General features: G+C 40.8%; 1 protein-coding gene across 7 annotated transcripts in view; it reads right to left on the bottom strand.

Moving 5' to 3' along the window:
• Positions 1-13,819, bottom strand: part of arl13b (ADP-ribosylation factor-like 13b) — a 98,354-nt gene that overhangs the window by 63,939 nt on the left and 20,596 nt on the right. For all 7 annotated transcript variants that reach the window (XM_067992826.1, XM_067992824.1, XM_067992829.1 and 4 more), the window contains exons 3-4: positions 6,742-6,812; positions 2,306-2,555 (exon numbers count right to left, since the gene is read on the bottom strand). In XM_067992826.1, coding sequence (XP_067848927.1) covers positions 2,306-2,555; positions 6,742-6,812 — 321 coding nt within the window. The remainder of the gene's footprint in view (positions 1-2,305; positions 2,556-6,741; positions 6,813-13,819) is intronic.

The raw sequence follows: 13,819 nt of genomic DNA, 5'->3' as shown, positions 1-13,819 counted from the left end.
TCGCAAAGCGAATGGTGGAGCAGCACAACATGGACAGCAACTTTCAGATATTCATGTTTAAATGTGCATCTGCCCCTCACCTGAAGTTGCTGTACCATTTGCGCATAAATAACGGCGCGCGCTGTTAGCCTCTCTGTTATTTTGACAACAAATCTGGCCCGTCATTTCCTTTCTATTTCAAATCTATTGCGTGGTCTTGATACTCTACAGAAACTGAGCTTGTGTTGTGACTATACTTCCACACAGTAGCACCACCTATTGACTGGTATCTTGTATGACAGTGGACATCTGGCCTCAAGATTCAAAGCAATAATTTCATCAAGGGTACTAATGACATTAAGACAGATTCAATTCCTACATAATATCTGAACAAATTTTTCTCAGTGATATACAGTACACTAGGTTCCACTTCAAATTATTGACAAAGGCCTTTAGTGTCAATGAAAACGTTCATAGGCAGTTGAACTGGACTTAGATACTAAAGGGAATTCATAGAATTACACAGAGTCTACAGCAAAGAAATAGGCCATTCGGCCCAACTGGTCTATGCTGGCATTTATGCTCCACATAAGCCTCCTCCCTCCCCTCTTCATCTAACCCGATCAGCATATCCTTCTATTCCTTTCTCCAACATGTGGTTATCCAGCTTCTCCTTAAATGCATCTATGCTATTTGCCTCAACTACTCCTTGTGGTAGCACGTGGGTAAAGAAGTTTCTCCTGAATTCCCTTTTGGATTTATTGGTGATTATCTTATATTAATGACCTCTAGTTTTGGATTCCCCCACAAGTGGAAACATTTTCTCTATGTCTATCCTATCAAACCCTTTCATAATCTTCAAGACCTCTATCAGGTCACCCCTCAGTCTTTTTTCTAGAGAAAAGAATCCCAGTTTGTTCAGCCTTTCCTGATAAGTATATCCTCTCAATTGTAGTATCATTCTTGTGAATCTTCTTTGCACTGTCTCCAGTGCCTCTATATCCTTTTTATAATATGGAGACCAGAACTGTTCACAGTACTCCAAGTGTGGTCTAACCAAGGTTCTATACAAGTTTAACATAACTTCTCTGCTTTTCAATTCTATCCCTCTAGAAATGAACCCACTGCTTGGTTTGCTTTTTTAAAAAATGGCCTTATTAATCTGCATTGCCACTTTTAGTGATTTGCGTAAGACCTCTTGCTCCTCTATCCCATTTAGACTTATTATCCAAGCAGTATGTGGCCTACTTATTCTTCTACCAAAATGCTCTAGACCAATCAGCAAATAAATGGCAGAACTACATTAATTCTATACAGACTTTTTGGCAGTGGTTCTGGATAGTTCACCCAAGCAAAACATCAACAAATGGTTCTTGCTGGTCCCACAAATGGGACCAATGAGGTACAGCCTACTCCCTGAAAATTCAGTCCATTTTTGTATTAAAATACTTCAAGTTATCCAGCAATTTGAACGAAGCAACTTCAAATTTTCAGGAGTGAACTGTGCTGTCTCTCTGGGGGGGGGGGGGGGGGGGGCAGTTATCTGACAGATTGAGGATACATCCTGTTCCAGATCATAAGAATCTCTACAATTCATATCTTTAATAGGAAATTGTACTTATGCCTAGTGTTGTAACAACTTAAAAATGACTTCTGTGATTGCTTTCTGGGAAAAAAAATCATTATTTTGAAGGAAAGAATGTAATACCTGTTGTGAGCTGAAGTATTGGTGGGGGGGGGGGGCAGTTTTGTTTGCATCTTTGTCCATAAGCAGCTCATCATCAGGTCGAGATTGAATGGCCAGACATTGCAATCTTGTAATATGTTAATACATCCAAGGCTCCACTGAAAAAGGAGATGGTCTATCAACATAGGTGATTTCTATTGCTTCAGAGAGATCAGTTCAGGTGGGTAGGCTTATTATTTCTAGTGCATACCACAACAGTAAAAGGTTCAATTTCTCTGCAGCAATGCTACCCCAGATATTCTGCAGTTCTCTCTTTAATATGGGTCCTTAAATCTTAAAAGTAAAGTCCAACAGGCAGATCTTAACAATCCAAACCTGAACTGTTCTACTTCTGCGCATCTTACACCCATTCAATTTAATAGGCAGAAAATTGTGGGCTGGTGAGCACAGAAGCAGAATACTCTGGCCCAAGTGTTTAGCTACTGGAGATCCGATTTATACCAACAGAAGACCTATGGTGTTGCACTGCATAAGATTATTAGCTTTACTATTTTATTAATGCATATATTGATATTGGATGAGATAAATAGTAGATCTACATGCAATATATTTTGTTCTATGTTCAGAGGAGATACTTACACTAGCACAGGTTTCCCTGAAATCTTAGGATGTCTTATGACCTCTGCCACAATATCTTTGGCTTCTTCTATTCGATCAACATCACTGGAGTCCACAACAAAAATAACGCCAAAGGACTCAGCATAATAGTTCTTCCAGATACCTCGGATTCTTTTCCCTCCTCCCAGATCAAATATGGTGACTTCAAACTTGTCCTGTTTTAGATCAATTTTCGAAAAACCCACTGTAGGAGCTATATCTTCTGGAGACTCTGCAAAAGAAAAGAAACAAAACGATATATACATACTCATTGGGAGGGCAGAGACGGAGGATTGATGTGATCGGTTACTCGAAAAGTTCAATACTACTAATGCAGTTGTCAGTATTTTAAATCTATTTCTCTAGTACAGGACTGAGCCCAAATGGAATCTTACATATAATATAACCAAATCACTGAAATCACATCCACAAATTCTACACAATAGGAACAATTTTCATCTCCCTTTTCAGGCAGAAACAGGATAGTATTTCTATGTAAATGGAAGTGCGGAATTTACTCCCCGCTCCTGCTGCCATTTTGATCAGGGCCTAGATAGAGGCAACTAGAGCTCCCGCCAGCAACAAGCGGGTGCTACATTAAAGTATGTAAATCGAGATCCTATCTTGTCAATAGGATCCCAATGCCATTTTCATTCACTTTAGCATGGTGAATGATCAGTGCTGGACCCATCCAGTCGTACTGGGCGTTACAGATTGCAAACGAACATTTCCAGTGATAGGCTAGAGACATATGCAATACCAGTCAGGCTGCATTGTAATTCTGCATAAAGCAGCTGGATTGCTCATGCATAGAGCCGGCCCCGACTCGATGGGGCGAATGGCCTCCTTCCGTGCCGCAGCCTTCTATGATTCTATGATAGGTCACTGATGTACTGCTTGCCAGGTTTCAAGAATTCATCTAGTTTCCCGTGGACCATAGGAGCCAGCAGGAAAGGGCTGTGGTTCTTGCAACCACTGCAGGATTGCCGTAAGTGCAGAGTGCCATCAACAGCACACGTGGTCATCAGGGCTCCTGCTAACAAGCCCGACACCTTCATGAACTGCAAGCAGTTTCATTCCCTTAATGTCCAGCTGGTATATGACCACCGGCAACGGTTCATGCAGATGTGTATCCACTTTCCAGGTAGCTCTCATGATGCCTACAACCTGCGACGGTCCAGAATACCCCCTCTCTTTGACAAGAGCTACACATCACAGGCTGGCTGCTAGGAAACAAGGGACATCATCTTCCAGTCCTAATGCAGCACCTGCCTGGGCACCTTCTGCCAGTTGAGGGGGAAGAGGTCCTGTCTCGGGGCCCTGCTCCACCAGGATCTCCACCGCAACATCATCACTAAATCTGGGAGCCCTTGCACAAGACATCGCTGACACAAAGAGATGGACACCTCACTAAGAAGTGCAAGCTCATTTTAAATAGGCATTGGGAAGCCAGAGAATCCCACCTTCCAGAGCACCAAGCTGCCAATCAATATTCCAAATGGGGGGCAACTTGCCCATAATATTTAAATAAGGTCCAATCATCAAAATGATCCGCCCAGTGCCCGCCCATGTGCTCCCGACATGAAAATCTACCCCACTGTATCTGAAAACATCTTACCGTTCTCTTGACTACTGCTGTATCAGAAGAATCAACACTGATTGCAGTTACAAAATTACATTGTGGGGGAGGATTTGCAAGCTTTTTCCCTATTTAAAGAGATAACAACTAAGAAATAATTTTCCTCAAGGTGCCGGAGAAAATAATATAGCTTCTAATGTACTCTCTTTCACAAAGGGTTTGCCATCCAATTACTCCTCTTTAAGAGAATCTCTGTTCTCTTGTATACTTAAAACAAGTCAGTTGAGGGGGAGCCAGAAATAATTTCAATCTAATATTTTCTTCTCTCCCCCATCAAAGAATTTTAATGAGAAAATATGAAAATAAAGACACTTAAAAATGCCTTCTGCCCTATGGGAGATATTCCCATTTATGGAAAAGCTGATGGTGAATCATACTCCCGTAATACCCACCTGAACAACATATCGAGCTGGCCTGTCTTTGATCAGCTGTCATTACAGTAAGCAGGAATGGCACTCTTCCTAACTAGAAAGATCAGTACCGGGCTACAAAGATCAGTACCAACTAAGATTAAGGACCCCTTTAAAGTATGGAAGTGATCGCATTTAAATTCATTTCTATATGTATTCACTGAAAATTTTGAGATGCAAGTACATGAACTCAGAGTTAGGCACCATGGGCAGCGCTTTCAAAGGCTTAATGTCATCAGCCCATAACTTTCCCTCCATTATCGTCCATGGACAGAAAATTCATAGAATAGAATCATAGAAGTTTACAACATGGAAACAGGCCCTTCGGCCCAACATGTCCATGTCGCCCAGTTTATACCACTAAGCTAATCCCAATTGCCTGCACTTGGCCCATATCCCTCTATATCCATCTTACCCATGTAACTGTCCAAATGCTTCTTAAAAGACAAAATTGTACCCGCCTCTACTACTGCCTCTGGCTGCTCGTTCCAGACACTCACCACCCTTTCAGTGAAAAAATTGCCCCTCTGGACCCTTTTGTATCTCTCCCCTCTCACCTTAAATCTATGTCCCCTCGTTATAGACTCGCCTACCTTTGGGAAAAGATTTTGACTATCTACCTTATCTATGCCCCTCATTATTTTATAGACTTCTATAAGATCACCCCTAAACCTCCTACTCTCCAGGGAAAAAAGTCTCAGTCTATCCAACCTCTCCCTATAAGTCAAACCATCATGTCCCGGTGGCATCCTAGTAAATCTTTTCTGCACTCTTTCTAGTTTAATAATATCCTTTCTATAATAGGGTGACCAGAACTGTACACAGTATTTGTTCCAAGTGTGGCCTTACTAATGTCTTGTACAACTTCAACAAGACGTCCCAACTCCTGTATTCAATGTTCTGACCAATGAAACCAAGCATGCTGAATGCCTTCATCACCACCCTATCCACCTGTGACTCCACTTTCAAGGAGCTATGAACCCGTACTCCTAGATCTCTTTGTTCTATAACTCTCCCCAACGCCCTACCATTAACGGAGTAGGTCCTGGCCCGATTCGATCTACCAAAATGCATCACCTCACATTTATCTAAATTAAACTCCATCTGCCATTCATCGGCCCACTGGCCCAATTTATCAAGATCCCGTTGCAATCCTAGATAACCTTCTTCACTGTCCACAATGCCACCAATCTTGGTGTCATCTGCAAAATTGTGGGCTAAGTACTGACAATTTTCCAACAAATTTTCCAACAAGTCATCTGCTGCGAGAGAGGTCAGGTCAGTGGCATGGGTTCTTGGAAAGTTTCACTTTCACATCTTATTGCCTCCTCCATCTTACGTCCTTCAATTTTCTTGACTCCTGAAGATGCAAATTCATATTAGGGTACAATTCCATGGCACCAGCTGCATCCAATACCTTGTTCAGAGCACAGCGGATTACTGTGTCCGATTGTTGTCCAGTGGCCACTGGCTGAAAGGTGTTTCACTGGGTGAAAACAGGACTGGGCTTGACTGTGATACCCCAATGGTCAATACTTGCTGTTTGGACTCACACATGACGATGCCCTGAATTTGCTGTCAAAATAACAGTGAGACTAATGGCACACGCCGTTATTTATGCACAAATGCTACAGCAACTTCAGATGAGAGCAGATGCGTGGTTAATCGCAAATATCCAAAAGCTGCAGTCCAATATGTGCCGCTCTGTCATTAGCTTTGCGAAAACGGCATCTCGCTGTCTGCCTCACCATTGGAATGCATTGATCGGCAGGAAGTTCCAGTAGATACAAACTCAACACGCCACAGAAAGCTAAGTCAAGTTGTTTCAAATCTAAGTACCCTTTTAACGACTGCCAGTCAACCTCTCTAGCACTGAAAATGAACTATTACTAGTGTGGAGTCTCATTCCTTCAGGTTTTAATTATATATTTTTTAAAAACTTTACCTTTCCCTCTCTCTTAGTCCAATCGATCTGATTAGTTAAGAAGATACACAGTTGCTTTCCCTGTTCACTCAGATCCCTGATGTTGTTTCCATCTCGCACTTCCAGCGACTTGCGCCACAAAATATCGAGATTAAACGGGCAAGGGCAAGTCTAACTAACGGCAGGCGCCATTCGTTGCCCTGCTACTACAAATTCTGGCCCAACATGTTTGATAAGGGCCAAGTCTCCTTAGTTGTGAGCTAACACTACAATATTTGAATGATCTAATATGAATAGCTTCAAATTTAGTTTTATAAAATTAGAAGCTACAGGAGCCATTACTTCCTGTTAGACACGATTTCATGCTAAATTCAGTATGTTGATACCTGCAACCATCAGAAATTTACAATAAAGTTAAAGTTTTGGTGGATCAGAGATTTCTTACCTCCTTGAATTCCTTTTACAGTTGCAGTTTTCCCAGCATTATCCAGTCCAACCATTACTAGAGTCACCTTCCTGTAAAAAGAACGTGGTGCATTCACTTTAAAAAAACTACTTTTTCCATTCGCTATACTATAACAAAGAATGAATTATGTTCAAATATGGATCTCAGAACTTGTATCATTATATAGTGATAAAGCTGGAGGCTTATACCTTCGATCACAAAAATAACCAATAAAAACAAATTTTCCAGAATTACAACTCAACCACCACAACTTTGTTGTAGCACTGTTTCACTAGATCACTATAAAAATACGGGATAATATAAGGGCTGGAGTATGTTGCTCAGATTACATCAAATTGAGAGAGCAAATCTTGAATGTGATTTATCAATAATTATTGTAGGGTCTATGAAAGAATGAAGAAGTAAAGCTAGGTGTCATCAGCATATATATGGAAGTTAGACCAGTGCCGATGGAAGACATCACCTGTGGGCAGAATGTAGATGAGGAACAGGAGAGGGCCCCAAGAATAGATCCTTGAGGAATTTAGGAGGGAGTGTACATGAGGCTGGGAAGAAAAACTATTTTTGGAGATGAACTGATTGGTTCCATTCCTCCTGTACTAAAGCATTCAAGGGTGAGGACATGGAACACTGAAATTCAAAATGAGTGAGAAAAAGATCTTTTGGACATGAAGCAAGCAGTGAGATCACAGAAAAGCCTACAATGTAACAATCCAAGACACCCTCCAAATCGCTGTCCTTTACCCCCCTCCTCATCTTTGTCTCTGCTCCCCATCTCACTCAACCCACCTACAAGTTCCTGTGCCTGACCCTCTTGGCTACGTAGAAATCACAACATGGAAGCAGGCCATTTGGCCAATTAGTCCAGGTTGGCTTTATTCTCCATACAAGCAGTCCCAATCCCTTGTGCCCTGATTCAATGCTGCTCCCTTTTGCTCTTTAGTACTAATACAAAGAACTACTATTAGCTTGCAATATTTTATGGTGGGGGGGGGGGGGGTGTGGTAAGACCTTTAAAAGATTTTTTAAAAATTATTTTTCTCTCCAACTGACTGGCTGACCTTTCTCAAAAGCAACTACACTGTGGCTCTGCAGAACTCAGTACCATACAAGATGAACTAATGCAAACAGCCTGTGAAAAAGGGTTGCCGTACAACACATCCCTGATCTGCTTATTATTTTGAAAAACAGAAAATTTACTGATCTCATTAACTGGAGCACTTCGGTACAAATATTACTAATTAAGCAGAATGTTAACTTAGATTGCGAAACAACTTGCGACCGTTGGGAAGGTGATAAAGGAAGCAATTAACAGCTCAGTTTGAATGCCCTTTTATATTATAGTAGGAATCCAAATCAGTGAATAGTGATGTCTACGTGGTTTATTTATATTGGAGACAGCACTCCTGAACCATGTTAGGCAGTGGTATTATTCTAAATATGTGTAACAGGAGGTTTTGACAGAGGACACAATTCTCTTTTTTTTGTGGATACTGAGTGCATTAAATCTGTAATTCAGAATAGGTACTGACTGGTTTCTTTAGAAAAACAATCATGACAGCTGAGCAGAAGTAGAGCTGGCTCTACTTAGAGAAGTATTTTAGAGTTATGTTCTATTTATGTTCTCTCTGCCATTGTCCAGCTCAGTGGAACCACAATCACTTGGTGCTGTGCATGGTGGAAAGCTAAAAAGACTTGCATTTATAAAGTGCCTTTCATGACCTCAAGACGTCCCAAAGCACTTTACAGCCAACCAAGTACTGTTGAAGTGCAGTCACTGTTGTAATGTAGGAAACGCATCAGCCAATTTGCACACAGCAGCATGAAAATGAACAGATAATCTGTTTTAGTGATGTAGTTTGAGGGTTCTTCTTCAAAATAGTGCCATGGAGTCTTTTATTCCACAAATCTGAGAGGGCTGACGGGGTTTAACACCTCTCCTGAAAGACGGCACCTCCGACAGTACAGCACTCGCTCAGTACTGCACTGGAGTGTCAGCCTAGATTTTGTGCTCAAGTCTCTGGAGTGGGGCTTGAACCCACAAGCTTCTGACTCAGAAGCGAAAGTGCTACCATTGAGCCACGGCGGACACCATGTACACAATGAAGTACACTGGGAGGGCATTTCTAATATGAAAAAAAACAAAGCTAACCCTTGGAGTATGCTACAGACCATGGGGTCTGCATAACAAGGACGACAGCTTGCTCTATGAAGAGGTAGGAACGGTATGCGAGAACAGGAAAGATATTTTAATGGGCAACATTAATCAACTAAATATGTCAGGAAAACTCAAGTGGTTTTGAGTCAGAGTTGGCAAATATAACGCATGGCTGCTTCATGAATCAGTGTGAGGGAAACCATGAAGGGTCATCTTGACCTGGGATTCATAAATGACCCAAACAACATACACAAAATGGAAATCATTGCACCCTGGGGGGTGGGGATAGCAATCACATAATTCAGAAATACAAAAGACCAAGGTATATAAAAGTAAAAGGACTAACTTTAAAGAAATGAGGGAACAACTTAAACAGATTGATTGGAAAGTTGTTCAACAGCACTTCAATGCACAATGCCGAGTAGATAGTATAAATGCATACCTAGAATGAGCAAGCAAAGACTAAACAAGCATAATCCCAAATGGATGAACAAAGTTACTAAAGCAAAGGAAAAACAACCTCTACAAATCCTGCAGAGAGAAAAAGGAAGGGATTCACTAGGATGGATAGAAGAACATGCAACACACATTAAAAAGGTAAATCAAAGGGACAAAGAGCAACCTAGAAAATATAGTTGCAGAGGCAAAACAAAAGAGTAAGAAATTATTTCAGTACTTCAACAATAAATGGAGAGTCAGAGAAGAGGCAAGAGCCATAAAAGATACAAATGGGCTTGAAACAGAGGATGAGCACAAGATAGTGAATATTCTGCACGATTGGTTCTTCCAAACATTCACAGGGAAAATATATGAGAACATGCCTCCTGATGCAGAGATAACCCAAGTAGAATTAATGAAATTGATAAAACATGTTGGGCCAGAAATCATTCCCGAAATAACGGAAGAGCTCAACAGCGCTCTCAGTTTTTAGTGGTGAGTTGAAGGAGCAGGTTCCCGCATATGCACATGTGCAGTAAAAAGCAGAAATCGTGATCATGCTCCTGGTGGTTCGCCGGCGATATGACAGCTTTGAATTATAGGGCCATCGCATGCTGCAATCAAAGAAATCATTGAAAAAACGCCAACTTGCTTATCTGCCCAGCTAGAAAGTAACTAATTACGCCATCAAACATGTACGCTTAAAAATACCAGGTCTAAACTAAGTTTTAACAGCGCGGTTAGTCTAAATAACTGCCAAACAACTTGAAATTAACTTTTAAAAATATTTAGATTTCCAGGAGAGGCAGGGGGCGGGGAAACGCGCGGGGAGAGGGGAAAGGGACGAGCAGGCACAGAGGGCATGTGAACCCATGAGGGGGAAATTGCTCTGGTTGTTGTGTGTAGCAACATTATAAATGCATTAATGAAGATTTCTTTTGGTTGATATCGCTGGCTAAATTGTGTTCATATTCGTCTGGCTAGCTTAGAGAGACTTAATTTTTTGTCCGCTCTTTCTGCAATTCATTCAGATAAATTACCATATGTCCCCTTTCAAGGGGATTGTCTTCCTATCTAGGTATTCAGTAACTTGGAAGAAGATTGTCTGCAATGATCTACCACATTTATTCAGTGAAATTCCTGGATTACTTAAAACTCTTTGGTTATGGGGGAAGCTTTGCTGAAAGTGGAGGTGGACAGAATTAATTCACATAAGTGAAGCACCAGGAAAAACAGAATTCACACAAAGAGCAGACAGAGGCACTTTGAACAAGAAACCTTACACAACCCAAAGAAGCCCATCATTTGAAGAAACTAATGAGCCAAGTTAAAAGAATTCAGAAGTGCAACATGTAGAACTGTTCTATTCACCACCTGTCTTGACCCCACCACTGCCTCTGTCTTGTCAGCCTGCTTGCCCGACATCCTAATCTGGATGAGCTGCAATTTTCTCCAATTAAATATTGGGAAGACTGAAGCCATTGTCTTTGGCCCCCGCCACAAACTCCGTTTCCTTGCTACTGATTCCATCCTCCTCCCTAGCCACTGTCTCAAGCTGAACCAGACTGTCCGCAACCTCAGCGTTCTATTTGGCACTGAGCTGAGCTTCCAACCCTATGTCCTCTCCATCACAAAGACCGCCGGCTTCCACTTCCACTACATCGCCTGCCTCTACCATCTACTGCTGAAACGCTCATCTATATCTTTGTTACTTTCAGACTCGACTATTCCAATGCTCTCCTGGACGGCCTCCCATCTTTCACCTTCCATAAACTTGAACTCATCCAATACTCTGCTGTCCGTATCTTTAACACACACCGAGTCCTGCTCACCCATCGCTCCTGTGCTCGCTGATTTACATTGGCTCCCGGTCCACCAGCGTCTCAAATTTAAAATGCTCTTCCTTATATTCAAATCCCTCCATGGCCTCACCCCTCCCTAGCTCTGTAACCTCCTCCAGCATTACAACCCTTCAAGAACTCTTCGTTCCTCCAACTCTGGCCTCTTGTGTATCCCCTACTTGCTTCATCCCACCACTGGTGACCATGCCTTTAGCCATCTAGGCCCTAAGCTCTGGAACCCCCTCCCTAAACTTCCCTGTCCTCCTTAAAACCTCTTTCTTTGATCAAGCTTTTAGTCAACCCTTCTAATATCTCCTTCTTTAACTTGATATCATTTTTGTTTGATTACGCTCCTGTGAAGTGATTTGGGACATTATCCTATGTTAAAGGCACTATATAAATGCAAGTTGCTGTTGTTGGTAAAGTAGTTATAATGTTGGTCAATCTGAAAACAAGCTTCAAGTAGAAATAAACCTGGTGGACGATGCACAGCATTTTAGGAAACTGATTAAAAATTCCACCATCTGTAATAGAATCAATCTCTTCTAGAAGCCAGACATCAATTTCAATGATCAACCACTCAGTATTTGTATACAATCAGATAAGTTGTGGATGACTCTTTCCTCGAGATGAGCAGCTACAAAAAGGTATTGGCATACCGCTGTCAGGTCAATAGATAGGACTGTACTCATTGCAAAATGTAAAATGGATCAAACATTTGTTAGAAATAAGCATCCTTCAATTTTACCAAAGTCAACCAGTACAGTGAGTTCACTGCCTAGGCAACTTGTCCCTTTCAGTGCGTTTGCTTTTGCAATCAAGGCTAATGAGGTATTATTCGTGAATTTATGAAAACCATAGTTGAACCTTCTTCACTTAAATTGCTGATGAAAAAGCCATAATAAAAAGCACATATCTTGAGGCGAACCAATCAATTGTCTAATAGATTTTTAAAGAAGTTACCATGTCCAGTACCTATGCATTCAAAGCAATTGTTTCATAGTTTGAACAAATGAAGAGATATCTAATAATTTTAGGGAAAGGAAATACAACAGAGAATTTCTTCCAGGGTAACTGCTGGAACTCCCTCCACACTTTCTCTCCAGACTAATTCCAAAAGCTTGTCTTAAGAAGTTAATGACATAAACTGGAACTGTATTATCATCTTTGGACATGAAAAGAAGGCCAACTGAAGATCTTCTGAAATCTTGCAGACAATTGGAGCCCCTGTCTTCAGAACTGTTAACCAAAGCCTGATCCAACTGGTTAGTCTTCTTTGGATTCTTTCAATAATATTTACATAGAAGAATTGTTCATCAACAAAGCAGATCATGTAGTTCCATCTTCATATTTTGGAAAGCCAAAGTGAGAATGTTAGATAGGATACTGCAAGTGGCAATCCTATGGTAGGTCCACCAAAATCCATCTAATTTCTGACTAAAATGTATCAATCAGACCTAAAGAAAAACTCCAGTAGTTCTGGGACCTGCAGATATCTAACAGAACCCCTAAAGTACAAGAGTTCGATTGGTCTACTGGTAAGCAATGTATCAAAATTATATATCAAGTGGAAGTTATAAAAATTGTCAAAGCACATTAAAGAAAGTTTTTGAGTGCATGTAGACATGTGGCAAAGTTCTACACAGCACCAAAAGTTACATTTTTCTTCTTTAAAGAAAAAAGCGTTACTATCAGCCTAGTCTACAATCTTTGTGCAGTTCAAAGTCTCCAGCAAGTTAACAATATTCAGCAGCATTCTGTAAATTCCAACGCCTGCCACATCATGTTTCACAAATCAAATTAAATTCAGTGGAGCAGCAATAGTACCATACCCCTAAATAGTCTTTTAAACAAATGGTGCCAGTAGATTATTCTGTGGGAGGTAATTTCCCAGTGGCCTCCCTTACTGATTTTTAACATGGAAAGTTTCATTTAGAAACATAGTTACTACAATGTAGCCTCAGTCAGTTATAAACAACAAATTTTAAAATGTGTGGTACTAGAGCAAGTAAGAATACCTTTACAAGGACGATAACTACTGGGGGTAGGAGGCTAGGTCTGGTTTAGTTGTTTAGTGACCCAAATTAGGATTTGACTCCAGCATTGGGTATCAAATGTGGGTAGACCTTGAATATTGGGTCTGCCAATAAAAAGAAATTATTAACCATTGGCCACTGTTGTTAAAGCCCAGGGCCCTAGGCTACTACATGTGATATGCAGTACAATCTTGTGTTTTTCACTGCCCTGACAGAGACCAGCAGGAAAGTCCAGTGCATGCTTTAATGCCTTTACCAAACAGATATTTAAACAACATTAATGGATTAACACTGAAACTTAAGCCAATTTCCACTGATATTAAATTACTGAAAGTAATGGAAGGCAACAAAGCACAAATACAATATTAAGTAAATATTTAACATTATAAATAGATAAATCCCTTTAATTTGATAGCCTTATCGATATTGCCGGCAGGCACCAAACTCCCACCTTAGAAGCAGTATATGCTTTGTCAAATATTACGGCACCTGGGTAGTCAAAGTAGTTTCAGAATATTAAAAATATATGACCCAGTGTAGCTTATTAAACAGTTTATATCAAGAATATATCTTGGATAATAGCA

The sequence above is a fragment of the Heptranchias perlo genome, chromosome 11 (genome assembly GCF_035084215.1).
Source record: "Heptranchias perlo isolate sHepPer1 chromosome 11, sHepPer1.hap1, whole genome shotgun sequence".
Classification (NCBI taxonomy): domain Eukaryota; kingdom Metazoa; phylum Chordata; class Chondrichthyes; order Hexanchiformes; family Hexanchidae; genus Heptranchias; species Heptranchias perlo.
This window is presented reverse-complemented; position numbering and strand designations above follow the sequence as displayed.